This window comes from Gadus chalcogrammus, chromosome 19 (genome assembly GCF_026213295.1).
Source record: "Gadus chalcogrammus isolate NIFS_2021 chromosome 19, NIFS_Gcha_1.0, whole genome shotgun sequence".
Lineage (NCBI taxonomy): Eukaryota > Metazoa > Chordata > Actinopteri > Gadiformes > Gadidae > Gadus > Gadus chalcogrammus.
Genome location: NC_079430.1, coordinates 2,174,419 through 2,201,949, shown reverse-complemented (window position 1 = coordinate 2,201,949; position 27,531 = coordinate 2,174,419). Strand labels below are relative to the sequence as shown.

Here is a 27,531-nt window from a genome sequence, read left to right as displayed (position 1 = left end):
ACTATTGCAGTTAAAGCTGTTTCTGATAAGAAAGATGTTTGCTGGAACTCAGACAGGATTTGGACAGGAAGTAGACACATGTCGTTTCTGTGACTACTTGAAGGTCAATGCCATCCCGTGCAGGAGCCTTTCGGTCTGTGCCCGTAGATAACGATATATGTCAGGCTAGCGTACAGCACCCCCACCCCCACTCTGCTTTGGAAAGTTGACTACATCTCTGGGACTAAGTTAAACAGATGGGGGAAGATCATGGTCTTTTCTTTTGAGTTTTCAGGCTATTGCCCACAATGCATCTGAAACTTAGCCTAACGAAGGCCCTCCCATTGCAGGTTGTTCCCCAGTCTGAGCATCATCACAGAACTCACACACCCCTCCAACATGAGGTTCATGCAGTTCAGAGCCAAGGACTGCTACTCCCTGGCTCTCTCCAAGCTGGAGAAGGTGAGAGAAGTCCTGAAGTAGAAGTCTAAAACTGATGACATAAAAGCAATCATAATGTTCGAAGAGTTCCTTTCCCCCCTCTCCACATGTAATCCACTCCGTCAATGTCCAAGATGCCTGTTCTTACTGAATCAAAAGAGTGTCTGCTTCCCAACAGAAGGAGCGCGACCGAGGCTCCAACCTGGCCTTCATGTTCCGCCTGCCCTTCGCAGCGGGCCGGGTGTTCAGCATCAGCATGTTGGACACCTTGCTGTACCAGGTGGGTTTCTGCTGTGGACGCTCTGCTGTACCAGGTGGGTTTCTGCTGGTGGACGCTCTGCTGTACCAGGTGGGTTTCTGCTGTGGACGCTCTGCTGTACCAGGTGGGTTTCTGCTGTGGACGCTCTGCTGTACCAGGTGGGTTTCTGCTGGTGGACGCTCTGCTGTACCAGGTGGGTTTCTGCTGGAGCCCCCAACACCGCCACAGCCGGGACTTGGGTTGAAATGCAGGAATCGGAATGGAATAAATTTCTGTGATAGAATAGAATAGAGACTTGTCATTGCACATGTCACAAGTACAGAGCAGCGAAATTACCAGTTACATCATGTCCAAGAAACATAAAAGAGAGTGTGGGGAGACAGGACGGAGAGACTGTCGGGGCGCATGCGCTCCCTCATTATTAGATAAGAAAAGGAAAAAACAAGAGGGTAAACGAGGGGGAAAAAAGATAATTCCCAAACTAGGTTCCTCTAAGGGGGGCACAGTGTAGGGATTAGCAAAAAAAAAAAAATATATATAAATATATATTGTGTGGGAAAAAAGCGTTGGATCTTGTGAAGAGGACGGAGGACAAATGTTTCAACAGTGCCCCCTCGTGTTTAGCAAGGGGACAGCATGCTATTTGTGATGTGATTTCACCATTTAATGGAGTAATTCCATGTGCTGCATCTCTCTATTAGTCTTTTGTGAAGGACTACATGATCCTCATTGCCAGGCTGCTTCTCGGTCTGGACACCACTCCGGGATCAGGGTATCTTTGTGCTGTGAGTAATTAAAACCACAGCAACAGTAATAATACTAATATGATATGGTGGACGTGCCATTGGTGCGTATTCCCAATGATCATCGGTGTGCTCCTCTGTGTGTCCAGATGAAGATCTCTGAGGAGGATCTGTGGATCAGGACGTATGGGAGACTTTTCCAGAAGCTCTGCTCCTCCAGCGCTGAGATCCCGATTGGGATTTACAGGACGGAATACCACATGTTCTCTCCCCCGGAGGTTGAGTTACCAGACAGACATATATGCTGTCTGTCGGCTTGTCTAACGGTCTATCTATCTTGCCATCTATTTTTAATGTTATTTAACCTATTTATTGACCTATTATTTCTTCAGGAAGTCTCATTGAGGTTGAGCAACTCTTTTTGCAATGGATGCATGCTTAGCATGCAAGCATAAACACATGACAGATAGACAGATTTCATGACCATATACAATAAAATGCATGAACCAATACAAGTAATTGCATGAAAATATACAATTAATTCAATGAACGTATGCAATGTAAATGCAAATTACCATGTAGATGCAATATGGGTCTATCTTTTTATCTATTCACCTATCTCTCGGCCTGTCTATCTGCGTTAGGTTTCCCTGTACTCGGCTCCACCCACCAGGAGACAGGTTGATGTTGAGTGAACTGGTGTATTGTACAGTTGGAGGAAGCACGCAGAGCCGATGTTCTATGCTGCAAAGTCAGAGATCTCAGTCAGAGAGTGTGTGGTGATGGCTGCTTTAACCTGTGTGCATTGATTGGTTAATGCACCTCAGGTGTGCAGCCCAGAGACTATTCAGTCTGAGTGGGGTCAGGTGAACAGTTCACCCACACATGCTCCACACTATCCAACCGGCCATCCATTTATCATGTAGAGATGCTGGGGCCTCTACGGATTGTCAAATCCCCTAGCCTTTATTCCTCCTTCCCTTAACCTTTATGGAAAACTTCATCGGGTCAAGGAGAGATGAAAAGGTGCCTCCTTTCGAACATAGGAAAATACATTGTTTAAAATAAATTTGACCCCACTCTTCCTAACCGACGTCATTGCGCGACAGCGGGTATTGCCGACCTATAGTGTCTCCAAGAGTGAAACTACAATTTCCGAAGATGGACTACAACAAGCCCTCTTTTGATCCATGCGTTCTTGTCATATTGATTTCAATAAGGCTGTGGCCAACAGTGAGAAACACTTAGGTCGGACTTGGCCAACGGGAATATTTGAGGCCACTTGAATCCCAATTCACATGTGAAAAAGAGGCTAATCTTACGTTGATGTTGACATCAACTGCCCTCAGTAGTCCTTCTTAAATGTGAAGTTGGCATTTTATTTTCTTAATTATTTTCTTATTTTCGTAAATTAGGGGATACGGAAATATCTTATGATGTTGGTATTTAATGAGTTCTTTAGGGTTTTTCGATTTTTTTAGGCTATTTTCTACAGCACTTTGCTTGACTGCTACTTTGTAAGTGAATTCTCTTCTTCTGCTTTACCGCGTCTCTCATGAGTCTGTGTACTTTAAAAATTGCCGTCTTAAAGGAATATGGGATACATGTGTCACCCTTCCGTTCATAAAGGTTGGTCAGGAGTAACCTATGCTAAGGTTGGTTTAAATGGTTGCATCGAGGAACCTTTCCGGGTCATCTCGTTAGGAAAGGAAATTTCCTCAGCAAAAAACTGAATCCGTGGAGGCCCCTGGTCTTTGAAGCCTTTTGAGACTCTTAACTTTGATAAGCCGTGTTGCCAGATGGGGCGGGAAATCTGGCCCAATCTGGCAACACTGGTGATAAGGTGCTAAACAAATGATCTTGACTTAGCTTGTTTGACTCTGTAAACCCACTCCCATGCTGCGGACCCCTGACCCCCATGGCCCCCTACCCTCTCTCCCCACCCCCCAGTCCCATACGTCAGCGAAGCTGAACCCCCAGGGGGAGGTGCCCATGGAGAAGGGTGGGGAGGAGTGCCGTGGTGCCGACCGCCCGGAACCCCTGCGGAGGAAGAAGAGCATGCAGTGGGCCCGTCGGCTGAGCAAGAGGAGCCCGCGCTGGCCCTCGGGGCCCCCGGGGACCCGGCCGGCCCCGGACTGCGGCCAGCGCATGGCCCAACAGCGGTTCACCTTCTACCGCCGCTCTGAACGCGAGGAGCTTTCCCAGCTTGTCCGCAACCGCATGAAGCACCTGGGCCTGCCCACCTCGGAGTATGGTGAGACCCCTTCCATTGACTATGAACCGTAACCAAGGGGACAGGTTTGCGCTGTTACCTCCCATACAAGCGAGGGAGCCTTCCTTCCCGGTTCTGACTGCTGATCTGTAACCCTGTCTTTCTATAGATGACATGGCTCATTTGACAGGCAGTGATGTCATGAACAGAGTCAACTTGGGCCACTTACAAGGTAATCGTGTTTTAATCATTATGGTGATAAGGCAGAATCCTGTATCGCTGTGCCAGTTTTATCCTGACGTGCTGTCACCGTGTTTGTTTCAGGCGAGCTGCGTGACCAGCAGAACACTCTGTCCTATGTTCTGATAAACCCCGCCCCCGACACCCGGCTGGAGATCAATGACATCGTGTACGAGCACCAGTCACCACTATAACGCTCCAACGCTTACCAGGAATATATAAATTAGTTGTCCTTAATCTGCTTGCTTTAGAATCAACACTAAATTGCTGTAATGATCATCAATCCTCACATAGTCTGACCCGTTGCTTTTACTGGCCTAGCTCCCTCGAGTTTGGCATCAGATTTGTGTTTGCAGCCAGCCAATGGTGCATCAAGCTCCCTGTTCGCCCTTTGAGTCTTGTCAAGATTGGCCTAAATTGTAGGGGTCATCCTCCAGGCTGGCTTGTACAATGTACAATGTCCATAGAGAAATGGAAGCTCAACCTCCTAAACAGAGGAATGAAACCGAGGGATTGAGTCCTGTTCAAGTGTTAACCCTGGTCCCACCTTCCCTCTCCATCCTCAGGTACCTGATCCGGCCTGACCCCCTGGCCCATGTTCCTGATGAACCCTCCGTCAAGAGCAGCAGTCTCAAGGAGACATACGAGTCCAGCATAGACGCTGCAGAGGAACTTCAGCTCTGAGACCTTCAGCTCTGAGACCTTTAGCCCTGAGACCTTCAGCTCTGAGGCCTTCAGCCCTGAGGCCTTCAGCTCTGGGACCTTCAGCTCTGAGGCCTTCAGCCCTGAGACCTTCAGCTCTGAGGCCTTCAGCCCTGAGGCCTTCAGCTCTGAGACCTTCAGCTCTGAGGCCTTTAGCTCTGAGGCCTTCAGCCCTGAGGCCTTCAGCTCTGAGACTTTCAGCTCTGAGACCTTCAGCTCTGAGGCCTTCGGCCCTGAGGCCTTCAGCCCTGAGACCTTCAGCTCTGAGGCCTTCAGCTCTGAGGCCTTCAGCCCTGAGGCCTTCAGCTCTGAGGCCTTCAGCCCAGAGGCCTTCAGCTCTGGGACCTTCAGCCCTGAGGCCTTCAGCTCTGGGACCTTCAGCCCTGAGGCCTTCAGCTCTGAGACCTTCAGCTCTGAGGCCTTCAGCCCTGAGACCTTCAGCTCTGAGACCTTCAGCTCTGAGGCCTTCAGCTCTGAGACCTTTAGCCCTGAGGCCTTCAGCTCTGAGACCTTTAGCCCTGAGACCTTCAGCCCTGAGGCCTTCATCCCTGAGGCCTTCAGCCCTGAGGCCTTCAGCTCTGAGGCCTTCAGCTCTGATACTGTTTAACGTGTCTCTGCTGTCCAACTCTGATGGACAGCATTGTCTGTTTGGTTTTCAGTGTTTCAAGCGTTGACCTGGAGGTAAATCGTGATCTTTGTGGAGAGTTACTGAAGATGTCTGATGGTTCAAATTATATGACAAAAATTACCTCAATATCTGCAGTCTACCTGTAGGCATCCCTCATAAAGTATTTGAACCCCTACCTGCTCATTAATGACATGAATCTGGATTCACTTCAAGTCTCTTTGGATAAAAGTGTAGTAAGTAACTAAATATGAAATAGTTGGCAGCATTGATTGCTCAGGTCCATAATCTATATCCTATTTTATATTTTACTGAGATGGAAAACATGTCTGATTGATAAGCAAATAAAAAACAAAGAATAATCAGTATCACAGAAGAACGGGATAGTTGATATGCCTCCAGCCCCAACCCAGAATTTACGTATCACCATGACCATGAAGTTGGTCATGGTCACTAAGCTCTGCCAGGCTGTACCAGGTATACATTCTCACGAGGATAAGATCACGCATGGATATGAACATGTTTTAAAGGTCTGATGTCTCCCCAGATGTTTTGGTTGGGATATCGAGAGAAACAAGAAGCTATCAAATGACATAAATGTGGTAAATCACCTGGCCCCAATGGCTGTATAGTTTAATTTTACTAACTATTCTCTGCTTCTTTCTCTGCAATTCTTAGATATGTTGAAGGAAAGGAACCCTTCTGGATCAGAAGCCCACGTTTCGCTTTTATTAAAACAAGATAAGGATCCTCTTTCATGTTGCAGTTAAAGGCTCATCTCACATTCATCTCATCTCACACTCAAAATGTAGGCTTCAAAACCCTTTCGCAGGTTCTATCCCAGTGCCACTCAGGTCTGTCCATCTTCACAGCCCTGACCAGACCAGATTTATGCTTGTGAGGCCCTAATTTCCCAATCCCCAAAGGCTTCTTAATACTTCTAATTCTCCAGCCATCCCAAGGTTGTTCAGACACTACATACCGAGAAAGCCTTTGACTGAGACGTATGGCGAAACCTGTTTTGTTTTGGAGAATGTGGTTTTAGTTCTGGCTTCATCTCTAATGCAGAATCCAGGATTCTAGAGGATCCTGTTGCTTCTGTTACCACTGGAGGGGAAGTGATGGTTACCCGGCCAGAATGAGCCGTCACACCTCCTTTTGTGAAAGCCATTGAGACACTTGCCATATGGCCTTGTGGGAAGGAGAAATTCTAGGTAATTTCAAGGGTTTGGACAATCCATAAGATGTACTTTAATGCTGATGACCTACCTGTATCCATCTTGTGAAGATGATAATCCGTCCCAAATCCCTTTGTATATTTCAGCACATCCCAATGCTTATTAAGAATGCCCTCTTTGCTAAATTTGACCCACCATCAAGTGTGTTATTTTGGTGTAACAAACGCCCTTGTATCGAACACATGGGGCTGACTGGCCTTGCTGAATTGTATTGTCTGTTACTGGGCCTGTAATGTTGGGAAGCTCCTTCAGATGCATCAGGGAGAATAGCAGGGGGTGCGTTGTGACCTGGGGGGTGGAGGGAAGGGACAGGAGTGAACTCCTTCTCAAACATGCAGTAGATCTCATTGAGCTCGTTGGCGAGGGGAGGTCTGTAATTGGTGATCTTTTTGAGGCCTTTCCACACGGAGGAGGGATTCTCTTCCGATAGCTGCTGCTGCAGTCAGCGATGTTTCGCCTCCTTCACCGCTTTGGTGAACCTGTACTTGGCCTGCCTGAACAGGCCACCGTCCCCGCCGCGCCTTGCTGCCTCCTTCTCCCACCTCAGCCGCTTCGTTGGGGGGAGAACCAGGGCTTGTCGTTGTTGTAAGACTTCCTGGAGTGGAGGGGGACACACACCTCCTCGTAGAAGCCGATGAACGATGACAGAGTATCTGTGTATTAGTCAAAGTGTTTTCCCGCCTCGGGCCCTTCTCCCAGGCTTCGCTGGACCACACTCTGAACCGACTCACTACAGGTTTAGAGAGTTTCAATCTCTGCCTGTTGCGGGGGATCAGGTGAATGAGATCGTGGTCACTGTTGCCCAGCGCAGCTACGTAAGCATCGTGAAATCATTGCAGCCCGACACAGAGTAGCCTGCTAAAAAATCCAATGAAAAAGAAGAACGCAACACATTAAACAAAGAGCAACAATGTAGGATGTCCAAGAAGGACGGCAAACTTTTGCGCAACATTTTCTTAAATAAACTAAGCTCTCGTTGTTCTCCAGAAATAACCTGCGGGTACTATATTTGTATGTTATTGTATAATCCCCCTGTCTTCTGTCGACAAATCAACGGACGGCGTGTGTAGCTCCAACTTATCGGCATCCTTTCAGACAGCTTGGTACCCCAATGGAGGAGTACCGAAAAATAGGTACGGTTAAGTGCGGCTCAGTGCGCTTTTTACTGGACCCCGCACACTTTTGGCGGTGGAAACGTGAACCGTACCGGTACACACATTGGGATGTGTGTACCGTACCGCATCTAACCGTACCGCACCGCTCGGTGGAAACGCACCACTATAAAATATCCTGGCCTCAGACCTGTGACCATGCTCTCTGAACTCTTCTAAATTAAAACATGATTCCTTCTCAATAATATGCCCTCTTTATTGTACCTGTGTTAAATAATAATGTATTTTGTCACTCTTGCTCTGAGGCAGCCTTTCGCACGTCATAACAAAGGCATAGTTTCCATCAACACATTTTAAAGTGAAGGGATCTTCCCAGATTTTGCAGAACTCTGTGGTTTTACTTCTTCCAGGTAGACATTTCATTCAAAGGCAGTACCCTCACTTTCCTATTCACCCCCTGAAATCCTCTCAATCCTTTCAAACTTCCTTCTCTCTCAGCCCTGATCAAAATAAAATTGTGTTGTCCATCAATCTGTTAGCTCCATGGACATGGTCCCATTCCATGCTAAAGATGCCTGTGATGCCTGTGAGGGGTTATTGGGGATAACTGTCTCGGAAGATCAGTGGGACCACATCTTACAGATGGTTAACTCCTCTATTTGTGCAATGCAAGGTATTGTTCAAACACCATTAAACAAATGCCAAACTAACGAAAATGTATCCCAATGTTTGTGATGCCTGTAACAGACCCAGGTGGTCACCTCTCAATCATGTTCTGATACACACATGTTCTGGTGCTGTCCAAGGTTATCCAAATGTTGGAGCTCACACAGAGCTCCACCCAGAGCTGTGTGTGTGTGTGAGGGGGGGGGGGGGATTTATGCCCATACTATTTGGGGAGTATTTAAAATGTTTCTTCTTATTTGCTTATGAAAGAATGCAATACAAATAACAAAAACAAGGTTGACCAAACCATAATTGATCTTTCCCTACCTGTATAGTAATAAGGTTGCTGACAAAGTCCAGCTATGCTCTTTAAACAAAGAGTCCTTTCTTCGTTTCCCTTAAGTGTCTTACACTTAGTATTTTTAATGACCTGTAATATATTTTCGATATTAGCTGTAGTTTCTAGGTTTGATAATTAGTTTGTTGATGGACTTGCCTTTGGGCAACTGCTCTGTTATAATTTGCTTTATGGCTCTTTTTCTCAAATTAGACTCAAATGTTTAAGGTCAATTAGCCATCACTCAATCATTAGCTCATTAGTCTAAAGAATGATGTCCCTTGGACTTTAAACTGAATCAGAATTTCAGCATTATTTAGACAGGATTTTCTGTTTGTGCTCTTGCATACAGTCAAACGTTTTCTATTGTCTTAGGGTAAACTATGATTTTGTAGTCATCCTAGTTTAACGTAGAAGATGTAGGCAATTTCAGAAAGGTAGGTTCGATCACAAGCTCTAAGAGTAGATATCTTTATTCCATATGAAATACTGTGCCGTTACATCGTTTCTGAGGAATCAAAAGGCCTTCGCCAAACATTTCTACTGCTTTGCTTTTCGGTAGAACCCTTTTGTATCATGGCACCATTTCTACTTTAAATGTGTTGCATGGTCATATTGGCTTTATTTATCTGTCAGAACTTCTACTGTACTTTGTACCATGGCATACAAAATACAGTTAAACTTAGTTGGTTAAAAATTCCACCCTGTCTAACGCAGTCACACTCCTAATTTGGAAGGCCTGCCGCCATCTTAGAGGTACAGAAAATACATTAATCTTCAAGCTTGTTCATAGATTTCAGCAGAGTACGTTTGATTGGAGGTTATAAAGACAAAACCTACTGTCTTAATGGTACAGTTTAGTTGAAATATTTGAAGCATCCTTTACAGCAACACTCACATTTCTTTTCAAGTTGCCTTCTTTTTACATTCCTTGGACTGTTTCAAACTGTGCTTTATAAAAGAAAACAGCTAGTCACATGATATCAAGAGGGCTGATGCAACATAGAATAATTAGGTTAAAACTACCAGAAAAAGGTCCAAATAGTCCATGTTTCATATATATATATATATATATATATATATATATATATATATATATATATATATATATATATATATATATATATATATATATATATTTATATAAACATACATACTTATATATATATATATTTATATACACATACATACTTATATATATATATGTACATATACAAATACACATATGTAGGTAGATATATATATATATATATATATATGTATATATATATATATATATATATATACACACACACACATTAATTACAAAACCACAAATTAGAATATACAAAAAAGCAGCAAATAAATATCAAGTTTTGTTCAGCTCCCCTGGTCAACAGGCGTGCAGGGGGTCCGTCTCGCGGCTGCCAGGCAGTAGTCATGGAGACCAGAGTGTCCTTACTTCTTCATGGTCAGGCTTCCCTTGCGCTTCACCTGCCACAGGTGGTTGTGGATGGTCACTGCGTCCACGGTGATGGACAGGGTCTTTGTGGGCATGAGGCCAAACTGCTTGCGGTCGCAGCTGTACTTGTACAGCTTGTCGGTCATCTTGCGGGTGATGGTGCGCGGCCCGGTGCCCAGGAACTTGATGATCTCCTCCGTGTCGGTGAGGTAACAGTAAATCCCCCGGTACTGGCAGCTGCCGTCGCGCAGCAAGATCAGCAGGTGGTTGGCTTTGCACTTCTCCAGCTCCTATTCTCGGGAGGAGGATAAATTGTCATTAGTTAGCTCGCAAAAGTAGCATTAGATTAGTAAATAAATGAGATATCAAGCTTTGTTTAGCCTCCTTTTAGCTTTCACTTAGCGCCAGCGGATATGATGTCAAGAGTGCTGCAGAGCTAGCTTATTTAAGGCAATTGATCATTGTGGGTCACCATTCTGTTTTCCTCAGCATGGCTGCACATCAAACCACACTGACCTCCAGGACAACATTCTTCTGTGATTCGTTCACTTTCCCAGCCAGACAGCAGTGAGCGATGGCGTTGATGATGATGGACTTGTTGGACTTTGATGTCGGCTCCTTAAAGAGCTTTGGTCCTATTTATTTAGGACCAAAGGAACAGAAAGATTACAGACGTATGAATCCCGTCTCATAAGACCAAAATTATATTCAGCTCTACAATAGAACAACACAGCTTGGAGTGGAGCACATAGTTTCTGCTCACCGTTGTAGTCTGCGGTCAAGGAGAACGAGGCTGTGGAGCGCTTATCCCAGTCCACGCTCATGACCGAGAAGGAGTCCTCAGAACACCGGGAGTAAGACCTGGGGGAGAAGCAGAGTGTTAACACACAGGGGGACACACGCTACCATGGCTGACCCCACACCGTACCGACGCTGACCTCAGGGAGCGGCCAGAGGGGAAGTCGTCTGGCTCACCGGCCAGGCTCAGAGTGGATCCTCGCTGGCTGGAGCTCGGCTCGTCTGAAATGGGCCAGAGCAGCTGTTAGTTCAGCTGTTAGTTCAGCGGTGATTCACCGCTATGAAAAGTGGATCCATTATTCCTACAGGAGCATCAGCACTATGAACCTCGTCATGTTGTTACTGACATACACCAATTCATTCTGAACCTTCTTCTAGTGAAACACGTCAGGCATGTAGAGCTCTAACATTGTGGATTGCTTCATGATGGTGTGCCTTTCAATAGTTGATGTTGGAATGTTCAATGTACCTTTAGTTTCATATTTACCCAACGGTCAGATATGAAGGTAACCAAACCACCGTATTGATGCGTGAGCGCAGTGCACATGCTGACCTCTGGACGGGGCCTTGGGCAGCAGGCTGCCAGGGTGGGGGGGGGACTTGAGCCGGGGTCTGCGGGCGCTCAGGGGCTTGGGCCGGGGCTTCACCGCCCCCTGCTCCTCCAGGAGCTCCTGCTGCTTCCGCTGCAGATACTCCTGCTTGATCAGCTCCCGGCGGATCTTCTCCTCCTCCTTGCGCACGCGGTCCTCCTCCGCCTTCAGTCTGCAGAGGAAGGGCCGGTCAGGTGGATCTCAAGATGGCCTCAATGTAGTTATTACAAATTAGATATTTTAATATGCATACCAACTAATGTTGATGATATATAACGACAAACAATCAATATCGGCATCAGCCAATTGCCGCTTATGAATATCGGTTTGGTCCTATATGTCACACCGGTGCATCCCTAGAAACAACAAATATTGTACTACAGAGTAAATTGTGTGGATAGCACCCCAAAAACATGTTGATTATAGCGGACTACAACACCTTTTCTATTCCGCATGGAATTGTTTTCCGATCAGAGAATTTTATTCCGATTGAGGCGTATTATATAATACGCCTCAATCGGAATACAATCCTCTGCTCTGTAGAATTAATTTATTAACGTAATTTGTTCAAAAAGCAGGAAAGGACCTAGCTGCTGAAAGTTAAACCATAGAAAAGTATAGAATACAATAGAAACTTCATGGAGGGATCATGGCTCGGATGTGAGGCGTCCCTGATGATCTTGGTTGCTCGGTTCAAGCTGCGTTCGGCATACAGAGAGTGGACTGATGGAAGGTCACAACCAGTGATGTTGGAGGCTTTGGTGACAACTATCTCTAAATTCCTCTTGGTGCGCCTGTCAGAGCTCCCATACCAGACGGTGAATGATGACGTGATGATGCTTACAATGATGGCTTTGTAGAAGAGCACCAAAAGATTTTTGTTGCCATGAAACTTTTTCAGTTGTCTTAGGAAATAAAGTCTCTGATTTGCCTTTTTGATTAGGTGGGTGGTGTTAATGTCCCATTTCAAATTATTCCTGATATGTGAGCCAAGAAATGTAATTAGTAATTAGTGAGACCGAGCTGGACCATTATTCACCTCTTTTCCAGATATTTCAGATTTTCACCGTAGTATAGGTTCAGTATCGAGTATCGAAGTATTTTCGGGCAGGTATCGTATCGAAGTCATAATTTTGGTATGACTTCGAACACTAGCTGCCACCAAAGCTGCTTCCCTCTCACACCTCCCCTGTGATTAGAGACCAGACTCACAGGAGGATCACCGCAGGGGGCAGTACCCGCACCGTCCTCTCTGTACACGAGGACTTACAGTCCGAGTATGAAAGTTGGAAAAGCAGAGGTTTCCCGAGATGTTGGACCAGTGCGTAGCACCACGGTACGGGGTGCTCTGTTTAAACATACCAACTGTCCTGAGCTCATGCGCACACGTGAACCAGCTCAGCGTCCACACCCCGTCACCTCCCAGGACCGCCCAAACATGGTTCTAGGAACGCCCATAATTACCCAGATTCTCCAGAACCTTTTTTGTTTCAATAATTTATAATAAAAAAGGTGTCAGGTCACAATCCTGGCCCCGACACAGCTTAGGGTTGACTGGCACATCCCGACCGGTCTGTTTTTCCCACCGTATGTACACTCAAAGTGCCTTTATCCTAACTAGCCTAACTCCTTCTTTCTTTCTTTTGACCAACCTCATTGTGCGTGTTTTTGTCATTGATGTGAACTGCTACTGCAACGCTTCCCTTTGGGATGAGTACAGTAAAGTAGTACCTGGCCTCGTCTCTCTTGAGCTCATTCTCGGCCTCCTGCGTCTGCTTGCGGAGCCGGCTCTCCTCTGCCTTGCGCTGCTGCTTCAGAAGGAAGGCCGCGCGGCGCTTGGCCATCTCATCCTCCTCCATCTCCTTCTCCGCATGCTGAGGACCCAAACCGTTCAGAACGTACATATATACTGACATATATCATATATCACATATTTAAAGGGGTCAACCCAACATGGTTGGAATCAGGCCAAGCCGGCCAGTGGTCTGCCCCATCCTGGACTCAGTGTATTCTGTACTGGACTACTGCTTCTTTGAAGTATCAACTAGGTAGCAGCAAATATTGAGTTCTTGAATAATAAAAAACATAAACTAGGAATAAGATAACCTGAAGTTTGTAGGATCATTTATAAACCATAAGTTAATGATTTACAAACGATGTACAATAAGTCTGTTGTTTTGGTTTTTAGTAAAGCATGACTAGTTCAGGTAAAGCATTAGTTTCAACAACTCTTCTAATTTCTGTGTCAAGAGCAATATTTCAATAAGTGGCGAGAGGATAAGCTTAGGAGGGTGTGATTCTTTCTGGGCCCATATAGGCAGTTTATAAGGGCTAACCTGGGTTGGACAAACCAAAGACACAGCTATGGAAGCTGCTCAACTCTAGTTTGGAACATAATGGAATGAGTCTACACCGCTAGAGGGGGTGAGGTGAACAAAACTATCAATCTACTACTACAACTACAACTAGTACTACTACTATGTTAATAATTCAAAGTTGCATCAATTGTTACTCTCAAGTCCTACCAGATTAGTTAAATATAAATCAGGTCACTTTTGAACTGGTTTCATTCATTCAGCTGTACCTTGTAGAAGAGCAGCCCATTCTTTTGCTCACTGCCCTGGCAGTCTGAAGGGTCAGCCCCGGTCTGCTCCGATAGGTCCTCTTCCATAACGTCCCTCCTGACAGGGTCCGCCTCCTCTTCAATAGGATCACCCTTCTCTGAGCTGCTGGCTTTATCCTCCTCATCCGATTCTGCTGGAAGCCCGGGAGGAAGGACCAACGGCCCGTCTGGAACCAGGGAGACGGGGAGGGGGGGCTGTGACGGAGAGGGTTTCTTCCTGTTCCGAGGGCGAGGCGCTGGGCTCTTGGTGTCACAGGGGACTGTGAAGGTGGAGCCTCGGGGACTGGTTCTGATGGGGCTCCTCACAGGTTCCAAGTCCTCCGGCTGCTCCTTGGGTCTCTCGGGGGGGGAATGTGTGCTTGTGGTTTGATTGGTGCTATGCTTGGCGGACTCCGGCTTGCTGTCCTCTTTGTTTAGTCTCAGCTCTGTAGGCTTGGTGAGTGCATGACGTTTGAAAGGGACAGCGGGACAACGCCGACCCAGAGAACGAGTGCTTATGCTACCCAACCCGCTGTCGTCGGGCGAGGCAAAGTCTGCGATGGAGAAGCTCACGGCTGCGGGGGGGGTTTGAGGAGTAAAGGGGGGGTCTTTGGTCAGTGCTCCTACATCTTGTGAGCTGGGTGTGGGCGTGGCTTCACCTTGCTTCATGAGTCTGCTCTGCTGCAAGGAGAGCTGCATGATCTTCTGCTGGATGGAGCTCACTGATTTGTTGAGGTTGTCTAAGGAGTAGCAGAAGCCGTAGACGTCCAGCTCGGGGCCCACGTGGGAGAGGCCAGCGGGGTGGAGCCTCTTGTCCCTTCGCTCCTGACTCTGTTTCAGTCCCCGGCCCAGGCTCTCCTTCAGGAGGACCTCGTCCAGGCAGGAGTCGTCTTTGCTGGGGTGAATCTTGCCCCTTCCATCCTCCGACCTCCAGATGTCAGAGTACAACTCCGAGGATTTCTTAAGCGGCCGTGGCAACGTGTCGCTCTTCCCTCCTCCCTTCTTGATGACGTTGAGGAAGGCGGCCTTCCCCAGCTCCAGGCGTTGCTGCGTGAACACCGTCTCCATCTTCTTCTTCTGGCCCTCGATGGCCCGCTGCTGCTCCACCAGCTGCATGTGGAGCTGCAGCAGCTCCGACTGCACGGCGGGCGGGGACCAGGCCCCCGCTTCCTTCTCAAACCCCCCCAGGGACTCTTTTCCCTGCCAGCTGGACTTGTGATCTCCCCTTGGATACACGGGACCGCCTTGAGGAAGCTGCGGCGGAAAGGTGATGGCAGGTTCGTCGAGGGGGAACTTCTGGGAGCTGCCGGTCGGACTGGAGCCGCAGTTTCTTAAGTTCTTCTTTTTGAGCTTTCGGTCGGCGAAGGTGGTCATGCGAACGCTGGTGGAGTCGGAGGCGCTGCAGCAGCTGCTGCTGGCCTGGGACGTGGTGCTGAGGCACGGGCTGGGGCAGCGGTTGTCCTCTTTGTCTTCGGGCTCCGACTGGGTGGGGCTGATGAGGGCGGAGGGCGCTCGGAGGTCCAGCGACTCGGTGTCCAGCTTGTCTGGTCGTCGGGGGGCGGGACTGCTATGGGTGTAGACGTTGGACCGGCCGCGAGGAGACTCCCCGCTCTCGTCCTGCTTGTTGAGGCATACGCTCTTCTCCTTGGCGGGCTTTGAAACAGCCGGCACTAGAGGCTCCAGGTAGAAGCTCTCCTGGGCCGGGTGGTCCACGGAGAACACCCCGTGAGGGAGTCCGCCGTCTGGAGCGCCGTCCCGTCGCTGGCCCGCAGCGAGGGGAGGGTGGATGATCACCACCAGCTCCTCCTCCTCCGCCTCGTTCTCTTCGTCGCTGATGTAGACGTGTCCCAGTAAGCCCTGGGCCTTGGCCCGGCCCGGGAGCCCCTTGAGGCCGGCCCCCGCTGGGTGTCTGGGCAGGGAGGGGGTGGTGTGGCCCTGGTGAGTCTGATGGGGGTCCATGCTGCCAAGAGCCAGGCTGAACCCTGCACCCTCGAATGGGGGGGTGTGAAGGCTGTAAGGCTCCTCGTGGTACAAGGGCCGCGACACAGGGCTGTTGGAAGACATAAAACACACAAGTAAAAGCAAAGCAGGAGGCTCATTAAACGTTTCACCCTCATGTAGATGAATGTACATAGTGAATTGTAATGCTCTCCTAGATGTGACGGTTAGTGTTGGAAGAGGGCTGCTCACCTCTTCCTCCTCTCAGTCCAGGACAGGATGGAATCCTGGGGCTCACAGGCAGAGAAGCTGGGCTTGGTTCTCAGCCCTCATGAAAGGAAAGCATGACCTCTTAACTACAAAGCCATTATGAAGACGTACATTTGGAATGATCAAATCCATCAATCAATTCCATTCTATGAGGTATTATTTAGAACTTAGATCATGTAAATAAAGTATTATTAAAACATGCTTTGTTGATAACAAAGTATAAAGATAAATATTAATGAACATGAAGTTGTGTATATATATATATATATATATATATATATATATAACATCATGTTATGTAACAAGGCTGTACCATCTTTCATATCTTGAGAATCCCTGGGCTGCACGAAGGTGGGCTTCACCTTCTCAAACACCCAATAGAGCTCAGCGATGAAGGCCATCATGTTGTTCTGGTAGGGAGACCGGGTTAATGACACACCAGACCAAACACAACAGTCCCTTTCTTTCAAATGAGTACTTCAACGTACCTTCAGAGTCAGTGGACAGTACAGCATGTCCTCCATCTTCAGATAGAAAGCACTGTTTAGGTGCTTATTGGAAAAGGCCATCAGTAGCTGGATGTTGGATATGCCCTCTGCTACGGGAGGGATCTCCTTCAAGCATATATCTGCAGAGGACAGGCAAGCCTTAGTGTACTGATAATATCAAGATAATATTTAGATATTATTTTGAATTCTGATTAACCCCCAAAAAATATTTAAACCATCATTTGTACATACATTTACAGAATATGTATGAGCAAATGCTTATGCTAGCAAGGCAAATAAGAAAGCACGCTAAGTTTCAAGTCCCCGGGCCAATGATGGTTTAATCTGGACTGCAGGTTATAGCACCCCCGCTGGTCAAAGTGGCGCATCACTTTACTTTACTTCAGTTTCTATACTATACCAACTTTGACAACCACTCACCTTCGGATTGGTTGAGGTTCTTCCCCATTGAACGACATCATTAAATAAAGGCTTGCTGAGCACCACAGTGTTGACTAGACACTGGGACAACATTTCTACAGCTATCCAAACCAAGTTTTCCACATGACCCAAGGTGTATTGGCCCCACTTTCACTTTCCGTACAAACAATTATATCGTACACATTTATTGAAAGATCTTTCCATTTGTACTAGGATTAAGTTATTCAGTGGATACTTTCATCAAACCATGCCAACATTGATCTAGATTGACGGCAACGGTTGCCCACACAGGGTTCAGTGCACCACACAGTTCAGGGTGGATTTAAACACGGTACAGCAGGGGAAAAGAGATTGGATCCTAGCACACGTTGGGTACAGGGCTGCTTTTTAATCGACCATCGATCACGTAGAGCGATTAGTGAACAGAGAACCTCATAAAGGCAGAGCACGGTCATGGAAGACAGCGTCATGCAAGTAGCAAACATTAGGATCCCAAGTGGAGAATTGCAATGTCAAAAAGGTTTGTGATGAATCAGCCGGCGCCACCACGTTCATTACTATCACTATGGGGAGCCGCTCAGAGCTCACTCTGGGCCGGGCGTAGGAAGCAAAGCCAGCAGGGGCTAAAACTAAACCACTCAAACTACAGCCTTCAGCCAACCTCTTTACCCCAACTCAGATTATACAAGGAAATAACTAGAGGTTTAGAGGTGTGTGAAGCGTCTACAGCAATAAACCGCAGTTGAAGACACCAGGTTTAAATAAGTGTGCATTGTTTATACTTTATTTTTTTTTCTAAGGAAATATATAAAAGAGAATAAATAAAGCAAAATATTCTCTTTCATGTTGGGGGTTGATCTTGCTTAAGAAGAACAACTGCTAAGCTGCACCTCAAGTGAAGACATTATTTCGTGGGTGGCCTTACCATCAAGTCGTATTAGAGATGGGCAGTAGAAGTGGATCAAAGTCAGCAAAGCAGTGGCAGTGAATATGTTGTTCATCAGGTCGTCCACCAGGGGGAAGTGATAAGGAGTCCCTTCTGGAGAGTCTCGGCATCGCCCCTGCACAACAACAACAACAGGGTGAGGCAGGCACAGATGGTAGGAGATGCATCTAGTCTCTCTGCTCTCTGGCACTGTCTTTCTCGGCCACAAGGGGGGACTGTGTCACCTCCATGGCCAGTGACTTGTGAGGCAGGGGGTGAGGCGAGGTGAAGTATCTGTCTGGGACTCACTTAGCTGCTGCCTTGTGCACACATAACGGGGATCAGAGGGTTCCCGGAGAAGTAATGGAACTAAATAAGGACCGTATCAGACTATTTTAGGGTTTATTCAGATGCTGCTAGGCAAGAAACCTAAAGTGAATTGAAATAATCACTATTATTGTTTACGTTCTGGTTCATCTTTAAAATAACTCTCTCTTAATACTAGTTTCCCTGGGCAAGTTCAAAGTCATGATTAATAACTGTAAGAGTGCATTGTCTTCTAAAATCGACAATTGTATGTCTGTGTGTAGCTCTCATTTCAATACACAGGGCCTTTCTTTCTTTCTTTCATTTCTTTTATATAACTGGAATTCTGGGATGTTTTGGTAAAGTTTCCTCATCATTTCCTAATAGTTTCTGTTGAATTGTTGTCATGTTTTCAAGACATTTTATCCCATGGTTATGACCCCACTCTCTTTATCCTCTCACACACCTCCCAGGGACAAAAACAAACCAAGGCGTTGTACTCACAGGCACAAGTGTCCAGTACCATTTGGAAGGGGACTAGTATCCCCAAGGCACACAGGCCGTTGTTCCGTAGGCACAAAGAATAGGAGCAGACATTTAGTTAGCCGGGGCCATGAGTAACCCTCATAAAACACATAAAATGCCTAAGACTCTCAACGGTAAAATAAAAATAATTTGTACTTAACAGCTAAATAAACTTGAATTGTTCATTCTAGCAACAGAATGTGGTAAATGGTCTTCACAAAAGTTCAATCCAGGTAAGAGGGACACTTGTTGACAGTCTTCACTGCATTACATGGTAGTGATGATGAAGAGAGATTAGAGACAGAGAGAGTGTGAGGGGGAGGGAGAGAGACAGAGACAGAGAGTGTGAGGGAGAGAGACAGGGACAGAGAGAGTGGGAGGGGGAGGTAGAGGGAGAGAGACAGAGACAGAGAGGGTGGGAGGGGGAGCGAGAGGAAGAGGGGCAGAGAGTGGGAGGGGGAGGGGGAGAGAGAGACAGAGACAGAGACAGAGACAGAGACAGAGACAGAGACAGAGACAGAGACAGAGACAGAGACAGAGAGAGATCAACTGATTGCTAATTAAGGCTGAACGATTAATCCAATTATACAGATCGGAAGTTAACAGATCGCAAGGGCTGGAATTAAAAAAAGAATAGTGTTTAATTGATTTGATTGTGTAAGGGTCGGAATCTGAAACACAGGGCCATGCAGGGTTCACATGTTCACGACGCTAACATCCGCTGACGTGACTGAGAGTGTGAGTGAGAGCAGAAAAACTGAGAAAACAACTTGCCACACTACGCTTTGATTTGTTGATATTGACATACATAAAAAAAAAGGAAACCACAATCACTAGTGTGTCAAGCAGGCTGAATCCCCCCCAGCAGGGATCATTGACCGCAATGATCCAGAGTTTCTATGAACGCCATTCAAAACGGCACCGCAAAATGATTAAGGATACAGCAGAGTTCATAGAGAAAGATATGACGCCCTCCCGCACATGTTTTGGCTAGGCAGCCAAAGCTAGAGCAGGCTGGACCTAAAAACAGCAGAGTTTTTCGCCACTACCATGGACATGTGGTCAAGACCACACGGTAACATTTCACGTACTGTTTACAACAACTTTGAGATATCTAAATACTTTTGAAATTGGTTAGAGTGGTAGAGCCACATATTTGTTATTTTTTATATTGCTGCACTTTAGTTTGTGTGATTTGTTACTGTTACTGAATGGGGATCAGTAAGATTAGTATTTATCTTTATTTTACAGTTAAATAGCTCAATAAGGATTTAGTAATATAAATTCATGCATCAATTCATCTAATTTCATCGTAACACACAAGCCTGGCCTACAGGAAAGAGCAGTACATATGTTGAACATCCAATGTTGCGTGGTTCATAATATAGAATGATTTATTGCTTTTCTTTAGTGAATAATATCGAAGATAAGGAACATTCTTTATAAATACATACAACACATCTATATGAGATGAATAAAGGTAATCGTAGTTTGTAGTGACTTTGTCATAGCAGAATCATATATACTATAGCTTATTACAGAAGCCATACAGACTGTGTGCATAAGGATATACAATGCATGCATTCTATGTTTACAAAGGCTACTGTCTCCTGTGTGTTGGATGGTTTGCTGTAGTCCGAGCATGACTCAGGCCCTATGATTAGTCTCAGGCCTAACAGTCACGAGTCACCACCAGGGCCAGTTGGGATCAATAATGATATGTTTAAGTTATATTAGGTTACACTTTAGGAAGGTAGACTCCCAGACAAAATATAATGTCCCATTTCTTAATCGATCTATCTGAGTCCCTTTCCTATTTATTCTTTATATATGGAGCACAGCTTTCAGGCCCAAGACAAGACTCTGAATGGCTCAATTTGAATACATTTGTACTTATCTGACCAACAGCTAAATATACTCTAATGTTGGTTATAGCAGTGGTGGTAAATGGTTAAACTGTGAAACAGTGTGAGAGGGAAACACATGATATTGAGTAAGCGTCCTACCGTCTGGTAACTGTAGCTGTCCCTGAGATGCTCCTTCCTCATCTGCTCGCTGTCGGAGATCTCTCTCATCTTTACTATCACCTAAGGCCCCAGAGAGGTGCAGATTATTAAAAACACTAACAGTTATACCAATATAAAGAGACAGCATAAATATCAATATAAATATACAATGCATTAATGAAACATAAATAAAGTCTCTAGATATTGATATGTATATTTGACATATAAATAGTTACAGGAATATATCCATCACAATATCCAGAGATAAATGAACTCAGCCGAGCCTAACGGCGGTGTACCTTGTTGATCCAGGAGATCAGGGTGCCCTCCAGGTCTAGGGGCCCCTGGCTGAAGGCAGCGGGGTTGGAGAAGCGACCGGAGCCGGACCCTGGCCTGTCAGAGCTGACCCTCTCCGACGCGTAGGCCGTCATCAGGGCGTCGATCAGCGTGATGTGAGCACTCTGAGGAGAAACGTCTACTTAGAACAGCCTGCTGCTCAACGTTCTGCTTAACCACAGAGGGCCGCCAAAAGGCTACCTCACCTGAGACGGGTAAACAGGCAGACAACAAGCCATGTGATCACACAGCCACCTCTAAGTCTTAGGTTAGGCCAATGTTCCAGAGATGTATCGATAATATGGCTATGCATTCCTGAAACCAGGGCCGTTGTAATGCATAATATCATCATATATCAGAGAATAAGGACTTCTGTTGCACCGGGACTACAGCTAATGAAACACAGCTCACATCAGATCACACTCACTTTCTCAGACTTATTTTCTCTGATTCATTGACTCAGTGGAAACCCAGATCTCTGTAGCTCAATCATCATCACTTTGATTATGGCTCTTCAATACTCAACTGTACTGTTTGGTCAAATGTTTGTTCAGCAAATTGGAATCAAAACATTGCTTTTATAGGCCCCTGCCTTGTGATTACATTCATATTATCAACTTGAAAATGTCAGACTTCTCCCAGGGGTTTTTGGAAACAGAAAACAAACATCAAAACCTACTCTAATCTACCTACGTCGCAAAGGTATCCAGAGCAAATATTTAGAATGGAAATGGATGGTGGTTATCAATATTTATCAATGCTTCATCATTTGGATTTTTTGAATTTTTACAGACATCTTGTTTGCAAGAGCACCTGTAGGCAAAACTGTGAACATTGGGGCACTCAACCTTTTGATTGGTGGTCAAACACCCGACTAACCTTCCTTGGAGCGCCCCCCGTCCCCACCTACCATCTTGATGGGCGCCGAGCTGAGGTCACTGTCGGACACGTACTCGTCGGCCTCCACCACGTGGACGCCCCTCCTCAGCAGGGCCTTGAGGACGGCCTGGTGGCTGTGGAGGGACATGGAGGCGGAGGACTGCGGGGTCTTGAAGCCCTTCAGGATCAGACTGCACACGCTGCAGTACAGCTCCCCCGACAGCAGCAGCTGCAGCACCAGGGGCTTGATGTGCTCCTGCTCATACTGGTCCACGTAGAACAGCTCCCTCAGATCCTCCGGCCCGTCTGAGGACCAGGGGAACAGGAGAGCAGAGAGAGGTCAATGTGGAGAGGGGATGAATGCTTCAACAGCTTGATCCATGTGAGAGTGTTGTCAGCGCATTACATGGTAGTGATGATGAAGAGAGTGAGAGTGAGAGTGAGAGTGAGAGTGAGAGAGAGAGTGGGATGGGAGAGGGAGATAGAGAGAGTGGGAGGGGAAGGGAAAGGGAGACAGAGAGGTCAGCTGAGTGCTCATCATCTGTAGTGACTGTTTCATAGCAGTATCATATACTATAGCTTATAACAGCAGCCATATAGATCCGTGTGCTAGGATAAAACAATGCATGCATTCTCTGGTTACAAAGGCTACACCAATGATTGAGTCTCCTCTCTGTGTTGGATGGTTTTCTGTAGTCCGAGCATGACTCAGGCCGTATACAATGGTCTAAACCTAACAGTCACCAGTCACCACCAAAAAATATATGATGTTGCGATTCTTAGCCAATCAATCTGAGTCCCTTTCCTATTTATTCTTCATGTATGGAGCACGACTGTTTATATTCTCAGATTGCTGCAATGAGGCTTTACTGTGCTATAGTACCTATACTATAATAACAGTAAATAATGGATGTTACTGGGTAGTTCACATGATGAAATTAGAGCATTGGTAGGGAAATTTAGATGACATTAAGATAATGTCAATGGCTAGAAATGCTATGCTACAAAAGGAGGCCAAAATCTTCAAGTAAGACTGGAGCAAAGGAAAACTGATAATGAACTGATAATAAGCCACAAAATAGAAAGCAATCATCATTCAACATTACAACTCCTGACCAGCTGTGTTCAGACCGGAGGCCTGTAGTCTGGGACCTGGATGCATTGAGCCATGTTTGAGGAGGCCTGGGCTCACCCTTCCAGAAAGTGAGTGTGACTGTGCTTTACGTTATCCGGCATCACGTCTAATCCCTAGTTAAGCCCTTGGAACACTAACACAGGTTGACACCCAGGGCTCTGTGATGTAAGAATAGTTGGTCAACAGAGATGGTGGTTTGTATCGTTCTCACTACGGGTTTGTGGTTATAGGCAGAGCCAGCCTATAAAATCAGGATGTTTCAAATGGGTTTAAAATTAACACAATGGATTTAGAATTAATAAAGTTGTTATCTTATCTATCAATTAACCATCCTATTATATATTAAGATGCAACTACACATAACTAAAAATGAAACGTTCTTTGGTTGTGTGTTTGAACAACCACTTAAGATAAAATGAAGCCAATACCTCAGCATTAAATTGTATGATGTTTCAGATAAAAAACAGTCTCTCTTCCTCCTCTCTTGACAACATTGTTAAAATCTTCTATTTTCCATCCAGGGTTCTGCCTTGTGGACGGGAGTATCTGTCTTAAGGACCCTGGAGACACGCGCCCTCCTAATGTGTTTTCACCAGATCCAGTCTTTGTGTGCGTGTGCGTATCTGTGTGATACAGAGAGAAGTTGAAGAGAGACAGTGGCAGTCTGTTGTTGCCTCACCCTGGTCAGCTGTGTGTGTGTGTGTGTGTGTGTGTGTGTGTGTGTGTGTGTGTGTGTGTGTGTGTGTGTGTGTGTGTGTGTGTGTGTGTGTGTGTGTGTGTACGGATATAGTCTCTAATCATAGTTTCTAATACTACATCACCTAACCCTGCTCCCCCCCCCCAGTCCGACAAGTCAAGGGAAAATGTTTACTCTACTTCCAGGGCAAGGTTCAGGTTGATCTAGAGATCACAGCAGTAAGGCTAACGATGCTACGGTTACACATTGGTTATTGTCATTTAATTGGCGATGATTCTACATAATAGCATAATTCTCTGACAATTGTTTGGTGGGAGTGTTCAAAGGAAATCCATGAAGGGTGATAAGATAATGCCATGTTTACATGACACGGCAATAAGCATTTCAAGGGCACATTAAGCTTCAAAAAGGTCCAATATATGTTTGTATAATGTCAATAACATCACAAGACCAACCAGGTCTGGTGTGCGGGAGTGATGCGGAGCTCTAATCCCATAAGAAGGTCTCCCACTACTTTGACCGTCTCGCAGGACACTCTCTCCGGTGGATGTTGCCATCTGGTTAGTCTTGTTGGTTAAGATTGTCACATTTTCTTGAGTAAGTAACATCCCCATCATGAGGCTTTGAGGGAATTGAATGATTACTTTTCACTATGAGTGATGTACCACTGTTGCCAGTTGACTTGATGAGTTCAGTTGGCCAAGAAAGTTCAACAGTCAAAAAGAAAAGAGTCAGTAACCTTCTCGAAGTAGGATTTGGATTTAAGAACTTTTCAACCCACTGATATCTTCTACCATGGAAAGAGAGAGAATTGCTTAACTTTAATTAGTTATATTATACATTAGCTCGAGCAGGCAAGCAAACGTACAAAAAGTCATTGAAACAATGTTATGACTCATTATTTACGTGATCAGGAAATAATGCAATCAGCATTATTAAAAATAACCTGGTAACATGATGCCGTTTTTTTTAAGTTTCAACGTTGGACTTCACAGCTAAACATTTGGTCTCAAGGGGTCCCTTCAGAAAGCAATGTATCCCTGTACTGACGCTAGGCTGATTCCTGATGACTTTCTCCTTGATCTAGCCTTAGTTAATGGTAAACACTGTCCCTTTGGGGACACCTTTGTTTGAGTAAGTTAGCTTTGGCTATGGTTGAATATATTGGGAGAATGATTTCAGCTATATCTGTATAAAGACTAGCTTTACTTTCGATAGTACATCGAGATCAATTATGTTACGCAATACTAGCACCCCACCCACTGGCCAGACACTCTCCACTGACACATAGAGACCAATCTTATTATATCTCACTCAGTTCGATGATGGCCTATAAATGGCTTGTAGTCAATAGGGTTTTCCAATTGAATGGAACTGTATCTGTATTAATGCTGTTGCAAACTGTTGTTAATTTGAACAACAGTGTCTCTGTCTTCTATGTCGAGCTGCTGCCTCGAAATGCCAAGTCACTACATGTTGCCCACATAACATTAGGCTCAGTTTGTCCAGATAGATGGACCTGCTTTCACTTTCACTACATCTTATTTCAACAACATAGTGATGTGGTTTAATATACGATTCACACAAATAGTTATTATTGCTATAAAAAAAATATGACATTTGGGGGAGGGTCCCTGGATTGACAGGTAACTCTGGCCTATAGCTTTCTATCTAATTGTACGCTCTTAACCAAAACATTATCATGTCATGTTTTTGTTTCTTTCCCCCCCCATTCAGTTTCAATAACGGTTGTGACTGTAAGGCAACACTTTTGGCCTCAAAGCATTGGTTCAGAAAACAATGTGTCCCTTTACAGATGATAGGGTGACATTATCTTCTCTCTTCTCTCATGCAGTCAGAGGTAAACACTTTGACTTTTCACATGGCTCTTCGGTTTAAGCTCCACATAAAGATATTAATTAACCCTTTCTATGTCCACAACGTGGTTAGAAAACATACATGCTTGTACCCTAATTGGGGTATTGAACCAGAGGCCACAATCCTATTCCAATAGGAACTATTGTTGGCGTTATTGATGTGCATTCCTTCATGCGTTGCTTTAACGTCCTTAGCAGACTGGTAATTTCTGTAACATTGTCTCTCAGGCTACAGTCAGGAACATCGCAGGAGCAGAAGACCACACTCACCGGGACCATAGGCTTTGGCGAACAACCAACGGAGGTTGGCATATATCTTGGCTTTGGCCGGATCGTAGAAGTGATTCGGTAGGATGTCTGTATCCATGATGCCCGCCACACCTGCAGTCCTCCAGGTGCTGTTCCTGCCAGCACCGACATGGGGAGGATCCACCAAACAAAGACACAGAAACAATACCACACATGAACCTTTCTGCCGTCAGACACAGGCACCTGCCGAACACCAGCACAAGACGCTATGGCTGATAAACAACACAACGTTACACATTTAGGAAGGACTTCCACCACAATAATCGTCCTTTGCCTCCACCTCAAAAGGACCAGGGGATAACGTTAGCTCTCAATGGGCTGAGGACCAGGGGATAACGTTAGCTCAATGAATGAGCGACCTGAGCAGCATCAGTGGCTCTTAGTGCTTTAGCGAGGCTAACATGAACATACGGAGCGCGTTAAACCGGGGACATTTTAAACAAAATCACCAGAGAGGAGAACTCTGAAGGGAGATTACCTTTGTATGTTGCTACATCCGACCCTGTATCCAGATATTACCACACAAAGGTGTTGTTACGGCCACGAAGCGTCAGCCTCCGTTGTGCTGACAGTAGGACGGCTACTCCCTGCTTTACGGTACGATCCGTTCTGCTAACACTAGTTCAGCTTCTCCCTGCTTTACGGTAGGATGGAGACAGGATCCCAATGGTCATCCAATTAACACCCACACAGCCTGCTACTCGAAACCTGTTTATTCCTATTTAATACGGGATTCCTTGTAAAGTCGTTAACATTTAGTTGTATTTGGTTTATTTCACACTTCTATAAATACCGTTTTCTAAGTAAAATATATTTCCATTATTATTTGGGTCGGGTGTATTCCATTTGAATGAACAGAGCAGGAAGTGTCTGTATTTGAAAGATACAACATTCAGCCTATACAACATTTTTATTATTGGTTCATTTTATAATACCAAATTGCCAATCCAATTTCATGAAGGGTGTAATAAAAAAAAATCCTCAGTCATCATGTCTGTTGCTTAGAAATAAATCCCATTCAAGGAGGACATCTAGTGTGAGGACAGAAGAAAGCAGACACACACACGTGCTGTCCCCCTGCCAAAAATATCCGACATAAGCAAGGGGAGTTCTCAAATGTTATTTTCTAACTTGTCCAACTGCATGCAGGCATATAGATAGGCATATGATCAGATTATCCCAAACATTTGTCATAATCGCGGTCTCCTAGGCTATTTATCAAATTGAGCGTTTGCACATCTGCGCGCACATGTGGACCAAATCAATTCTGAAAGATTGGGGAGGGGGAGTGGTCATCTTTATTTATTTATTTATTATATTATTGTTTTTTTGTGAAATTAATACTAATGAACGAGTAATGTATGTTCTTCCAACAATTGCAAGTTGTTGGAAGAATATTGCAAGTTCTCATGCG

At 45.5% G+C, this 27,531-nt stretch overlaps 2 protein-coding genes across 3 annotated transcripts in view; one reads left to right on the top strand and one right to left on the bottom strand.

Annotated features, from left to right (window-relative positions):
- The window catches only part of kcnt1a (potassium sodium-activated channel subfamily T member 1a), a 20,742-nt gene extending 16,184 nt beyond the window's left edge, over positions 1-4,558 (top strand). The window contains exons 24-31 of the mRNA XM_056578939.1: positions 330-441; positions 599-700; positions 1,381-1,464; positions 1,572-1,700; positions 3,373-3,676; positions 3,804-3,866; positions 3,959-4,043; positions 4,441-4,558. Of these exons, the coding sequence (XP_056434914.1) occupies positions 330-441; positions 599-700; positions 1,381-1,464; positions 1,572-1,700; positions 3,373-3,676; positions 3,804-3,866; positions 3,959-4,043; positions 4,441-4,558 (997 nt within the window). The remainder of the gene's footprint in view (positions 1-329; positions 442-598; positions 701-1,380; positions 1,465-1,571; positions 1,701-3,372; positions 3,677-3,803; positions 3,867-3,958; positions 4,044-4,440) is intronic.
- Positions 4,559-9,850: 5,292 nt separating this feature from the next.
- LOC130372735 (calmodulin-regulated spectrin-associated protein 1-B-like) lies at positions 9,851-26,800 on the bottom strand. 2 transcript variants are annotated; one of them, XM_056578885.1, is made up of 17 exons: positions 26,596-26,800; positions 26,079-26,212; positions 22,131-22,405; positions 21,184-21,345; positions 20,885-20,965; positions 18,858-18,890; positions 18,048-18,183; positions 16,682-16,821; positions 16,507-16,603; positions 16,176-16,251; positions 13,968-16,035; positions 13,115-13,257; positions 11,347-11,555; positions 10,934-11,015; positions 10,759-10,856; positions 10,512-10,630; positions 9,851-10,285 (listed from the first exon to the last, which is right to left on the bottom strand). In XM_056578885.1, the coding sequence occupies exons 2-17, from the start codon at positions 26,173-26,175 to the stop codon at positions 9,992-9,994; spliced, it is 4,110 nt and encodes a 1,369-aa protein (XP_056434860.1). In that variant the 5' UTR covers positions 26,176-26,212; positions 26,596-26,800; the 3' UTR covers positions 9,851-9,991. The 2 variants fall into 2 exon arrangements, with proteins under 2 accessions (XP_056434860.1, XP_056434861.1); XM_056578886.1 differs by lacking the exon at positions 18,858-18,890.
- Positions 26,801-27,531: the final 731 nt, after the last annotated feature.